The sequence below is a fragment of the Dipodomys ordii genome, unplaced genomic scaffold (genome assembly GCF_000151885.1).
Source record: "Dipodomys ordii isolate 6190 unplaced genomic scaffold, Dord_2.0 Scaffold296, whole genome shotgun sequence".
In the NCBI taxonomy this organism is placed as follows: Eukaryota; Metazoa; Chordata; class Mammalia; order Rodentia; family Heteromyidae; genus Dipodomys; species Dipodomys ordii.
In genome coordinates, this window is record NW_012267512.1 from 978,987 (window position 1) to 984,993 (window position 6,007).

Consider the following 6,007-nt stretch of genomic DNA (forward strand, 5'->3'; position numbering starts at 1 on the left):
GGGCAGGTTTACTAAAGGTCTTTAATGGGTATTTTCTTTCTCATAGCCCTGCCCCCTGAATTGTCAGACGGCGGGCGTCTGCCTCTGAAGTTAGCAGTGATTTCCTTTCGAGCCTAGCCTTATCTCCGGCTGCACGTTGGCTTTTGGTGACTAATAGCACAATAACATTGTCTAAGGCTGGAATAAAGTTGGACCTGTTTACCCCCACTCTATAGGGGTTCAATATAAAAAGCCAGCGGAGCGCTGTCCAAGTCAGACGCGCTTCTCCAACTGCGCCAGGGCGAGCGCTCCGGGTCCGCGGCTGCCTCTCCGCACCGCGCCGCGTGCGCGCGCTCGCTCGCTGCCGGCTCTCAGCTCTCGCCGCCGGCCCTCCCCGGGCAGAAAGCGCTCTTTCTCCTCTGAGAAGACACTTAGACGGAAGGCTTTTACCCGGTGATCGCAACCACCACCAGCGCTTGGAGCAAACGGACGCTGTTTTCTTCATTTTCCTTTGGGCTCAGAGTGTGATCCTTTTTGATTTTTTTTCCCCCCAGCATGGATTGTTTCTCCATGATTTTCCCTCTGCTGTTTCTGGCTGTCCACGGAGCTCCAGACACAGGTAGGCACGGCTTGATTTGGAAATCTCTTTTCTGATCCATCTTCTGGATTTTTCTTTTTCTTTATAAGTTAGTGTAGCTGAGATAGAGAGCGCCTGGCAAGTATTGCTCAAATCTACTGAGTGTTCCGGTGGAAAAAAAAATAAAATTCTTCGACTGGATACAATTGACTGCAATTAAATACAAGGGAGATTTAAAATAACTTTTTATCACCATCGTTATCCTTACTATTATTCCAGGATGCATTTCCTTGGTTTAAAAAATAACTCAAGAAGGATATAAGGCAGCTATAACTTAGTTTACAATACGTGTATTCATACAGGTAATGCGGTAACATGGTGCACTTGGAAACTTTTATCTTATTCAAACACTGCTTTAATTGTGTGCTAACGTGTAAAATATTGAAACATTTTAGCTCAAAGCCAAGGAATTTTATCCAGGTCATTAAAGTGATATAAGAACAGTAGACTCACCTGCAAAATGCATGTTGTATATATATATATATATAACCCCAGGCAGTTTCAGGGTGAAGCAGATGTTTTCTTTAAAATTTGTCATTATTGACTTTGGGTTTCTTTTGGCAGATTTTTGGCAGTCAAAGCAGTGCGATCTTTCTTTTTCAGTTGTAGTCACCTGTCCCGGGAGGGGAGCTGGCTGCTTACGGATTTAGATAGCATGTGTGCATCGGCCTACTGCCTTGCCTCCCCTTCCTTCCAGGGTCAACGCTCTTCCTTTGTCCTTTCTTGACCCTGACCAAAGAGAAAGGATGCCAAAAGAATGAAGATCCTGGAATGTGTCCAATCATTTGAAATGTCCCAAATCGGGCAGATAGGCTGTATTGGTAACTAGTCAATGGCAAGACACAGCTGTATCAGGGCTGAGGGACAGGGGTAGTCCCCTCCCCCCACAAACACACACACACACATTATGCTGCTCTAAGGTCTCTGAATTCACACTTCATGGAGTCCTAACTGGGTGGCTTGGGTTGTTTCTCAGCATCCCCAGTGGTTTCTGTGGAGTCTCCCACCAGAGATGCATCTCCTAGTCACTTTCTCTTTCCCCTGCTGGTCATTCCCTGGTGCTCTGCCTTCTACATGATTTGCAGAGGGGTGTGTGTGTGTGTGTGTGTGTGTGTGTATCTTTTGGGGCACTCTGTGTCTGGCACGAGGTGTGCAGCAGAGAGCACCCCCTCAAGCAGGATGGAATGGAAGTGCCTCCCATTCTAGGAATGGGCAGTATCAGTTATTAATCTGTAGTCATTCACTGATTTGAACCCACTGTGGGTTAGGTGGTCCTACTAAGTGTCCAGCAGAAGTGGCCTCAGCTCTCCAAAAGGCAGCATTTCCAGGCATGTCCTTGAAGAGGGGCTGCTAAGACCTTTTTCCAGGGGTTTGTCTCTTCTGCATTTGTATAACCTCCCTACAGGTGGAGAAGCCAGCCAGGGGAAAGGTGAAGCCCTGTTAAGGAGAAAAATAAATAAATAGCCCTTTCCTTCTGTTTGCATTGCTTGCCAAGGGCAGCTTCACGCTTTGAACTGACAGCTCTGCTAGATTTGGGTGGATATTCTCTGATCCGGTATGTCTCTGAGGGGGCATCACACACTGACTGACTGGCGTTTCTCTCCACAGGGGCCTTGGGGACTAAGCTTAGCACTGGAGCACCGAGCAGAGGGGAGAAGCCCCCTCCCAGTGAGCCCTGGCGGCCCCGCAGATCCAAACGCTGCTCCTGCTCTTCCCTCATGGATAAGGAGTGTGTCTACTTCTGCCATTTGGACATCATCTGGGTCAACACTCCTGAGTGAGTCTCTAGAGGGCATCATAACTCTATAGTCATTCATTAGCTGAGCAGTTCCTAGAGCTCTTGTTCTGGGGAGCTTCTGTCTTGGATTCTGATAGTAGCTCTTCTGACAACAGAATAGCACCTTAGTAGGGTACTTGGGCAGCATTGTTTGCTTCTTAGCAGTTAAGAAGAGGGTTTTCTGATGTCTGTAGCTCACACTACTTAATCATTATGGGGTAGATGGAAAACGCTGAGGGCAAGCTGAAGCTATGCACGCTTGGCAGGGTGCTTTCATGGTGCGATCTCACTAGGTTCAGGAAATTAATTACCCAAGTCTCATGCAGGTGGAGAGGTAGAAAAGATCACAGGCAGTCACAATCCAATCCCTTTATTTTATCTATAGAAAAACTAAAGCCCATAATGTTGAAATCTGTCCTGCAGGAATGATTTCCTGGTATAACTGAACAGGATTCTAGATCTCTTTTTTCCTCACTTTTTCTCTTTAGAAAACCCAATTTCAAGACAGAAATATAAATATAAAGTCTATAGATTTCTCTTTTGACAAATATAGGCAATTTTTTTCTCTTTTGCTCCAAGCACTAGATCCTCCATTAATATTTGTCATAAGCAAGGATATTGTGCTTACCATGTTCACTATGACAAAACACCAAAATCCAAACAAAAGTACATCAAACCTAAATACCATGAGCCTAATAGTGCTTTGAAAGATAATACTTCCCAAAAGACTTTATTATTATTTTTTTTCCTAAAAGTTGTGGGGCTTGAACTCAGGGCCTAGGCTTTGTTCCTGAGCTCTTTTGTTCAAGACTAGCACTCTACCCCTTTGAGCCACAGCTCCACTTCCAGGTTTTGAGTGGTTAATTGGAGATAAGAGTCTCTTACGGACTTTTCTGCCAAGTATTGGCTGTGAACTTCGATCCTCAGATGCCAGCCTCCTGAGTAGCTAGGATTATAGATGTAAGCCATCAGCACCCAGCTGACTTTATTCTTTATGTCATATTATGAATTATTGGGCAGCCTTTTGGCCACAAGTCCTTCCATAGCAATATGATTTCATCAATCCATGGAGGAAATGTGAAAATATTGGTTTTTCCCGGCAAGCTCTTTTAGCATTATCATTTATGATAAGAATTGAAAATAGGTTTGAAAAAATGTTCTGAGTCATGGTTTCACATTAAAGTATATCTGTTCTCCGACCTTTGGTTTAAGTAGCTGTTAGCCAGCTAGCATATTAGAAGGAAGAAAATGCAAAACACACACTAAAATAGAGATGTAATTATTTTGGACAAAAAATATTGCTAGGTGATTAAACTTTGTTAATGATTGCTATGGAATGAAATTTCATTGCAGAGAAACTTGATTTCTTCCCTAATGGGTACACCCATTGAAGGCCTTTGATAGGGACCTGTTGCTGATTACAGTCACACTTATTGCCTTAAGTTATGCTCTCAACAGATTTGTGACTAGCTCCTTGTATACCCAGTAGCATGAACTATCCCCAAAGAATGTATCATTTGGAAGATTATTTATGGTAATAATTTGTATTCCTATCTCTCTACAATAGGCATGTTGTTCCCTATGGACTTGGAAGCCCTTCCAGGTCTAAGCGATCCTTGAAAGATTTATTCCCTATGAAGGCAGCAGACCACATGAACAGATGCCAATGTGCTAACCAAAAAGACAAGAAGTGCTGGAATTTTTGCCAAGCAGGAAAAGAACTCAGGTGAGTCAAAACACCTTTGCTTTTCAGTCCATAGTACAGACACCTGACCTCCTTCTTAGGAAGATAGCTTCTGGCTTTGGAGAGGAAGAGAGAGAGAAAGGCAGAGACATTGACAGTTCAAGTGAATCTGAAATGATCATTGATGGAAATTTTTTTCCTTGTGTTTTAACAGAGTACAAGACAGTACACAGAAAGACTGGAGTAACCACAAGAAAGGAAAAGGGTGTTCCAAACTGGGAAAGAAGTGTATCCATCAGCAGTTGGTAGAAGGAAGAAAAATGAGAAGGTATGAGGTCTTTTTTTTATGACCACACGTGCTAATGACTTAATCACTTGGAACTTCTTATGGAAGCTGGAAAAAGCTTAGAATAAAATGACAAAGGAGATCTTAATGGTGTGTAGATTGAACAGAACAAGGGAATCCCTCCCAAATACATTCGTGCAGGCCTTGAATGCCCACTTCTGCCCACTATGCTTCAGCCAACACTAGTCAGTCTATAGGCAGATTTTTTTCCAAACAAAAATCCACAGATAGCTGTGTCATTTGGTCATCTTCAGTCTTTCCCTCTCTGTGTCCAAGCACTTCACATGTTCCTTGTGAAATTAAAACTCGTTTCAGGAAGAGAACATTTGTTTTCTTTAAACTCAAAATGTCAGGCACAGTTGAGTTCTTCAAAAAAAGTAGCAGTTATGCAAACGACTGAAGGAAAAAATCTAAGCCATTCGGTAGGGTTGGTGAGAATCAGGATATGCTATTTTTCGGGTTTATTCCTACCATTACTTTTTAAATAGGGAAATGCATTTGGGGAGAGCCAATGCCATTCCAAAAGGCTGTCTAGTTTCCAAACCCTGCCCAGTGGCTCTGAGCAGCTTTGTGGCACAGCTCTTCCCAAATCCTAAGCTTTTGGAAACCCACAGGCTGGAGGGAGGAACCCTGTGTTCAGATGTGTTACATGTCCTATATTTCCCTGTCATCGTCTAGGGAAACTGTTCCAAGAAATCCAAGGCCAAGTCGTTCTATGATCAGTGTTCTGAGCCCAAGCTTGGCAGTCCTAAAGAACTCCTGAGTTGTTTACTACTCATGTGTGGGACAACGTTAGATATTCTTTCCTCATACCTGTCTCAGGTGGTTTTGAGCCACACTCGGAATGCTCCTTTCTTAGGTCACAGTTGCTGAAATGATCTGGAATTATCATTTTTTTCTATTCCTTTTTATTATGTCATCTATTAATGTTACTCTTCTTCTTTCTTTCTTTCTCTTGCAAAGGAAGGGAAAAAATCAAACCAAACCCAAACAAAAACATTAGGCCTGTAGAAGCTTACAATAAAAAAAAAAACACACCCCCAACGCATGTTCTTTGGGCCTACCTATAGGTATCTTGTCTTCATTTCCATGTCCAATTTGTTACCTTAAATTTCTTATGTGACTTAGAAGATGTGCAAGTGGGCTGAGCTTGTCTCTAATGGTGAAGATTGGAGCTATAAAAGATACTAGAACATCTCCATTTTATTAAAAAATATATTTAGTATCAATTTCCTCTACACAGAACCCTATGATCCCTTTCCCCTATCCTAAGTATAAGGGGCAGGCTTTTTTTTTTTCCACAGTAGTATTCATACCTCTTGATGTTTTTATCATACAGTAGCATGCTATTGTGGTCAGCAGTAAGAGTTTAGAAACCAGATTTAGAAATGTTTATGGCAGTTTCTATTTTAGGTGTTTCTTTAGCTGAGGAGTCATATCTTGACCTTTTAAAAAAAATAATCTTTGTTCTCTCTTGTCTTGTTTCTGATAGGTTGGAGTCCATCAGCAACAGCATCAAAGCATCTTTTCGTGTTGCAAAGTTGAAAGCCCAGCTCTACAGAGAGCAGAGAGTGACCCACAACC

At 42.6% G+C, this 6,007-nt stretch overlaps 1 protein-coding gene across 1 annotated transcript; it reads left to right on the forward strand.

The window, feature by feature from the left end:
• Window positions 1-336: 336 nt before the first annotated feature.
• Window positions 337-6,003, forward strand: LOC106001402 (endothelin-1-like; the record flags this gene model as incomplete). Its single annotated transcript, XM_013036495.1, has 5 exons — window positions 337-598; window positions 2,225-2,393; window positions 3,961-4,119; window positions 4,292-4,405; window positions 5,916-6,003. Coding segments are annotated over exons 1-5 (594 nt in total), but the record flags the coding sequence as incomplete, so codon positions are not given.
• Between the last annotated feature and the right edge of the window lie 4 nt (window positions 6,004-6,007).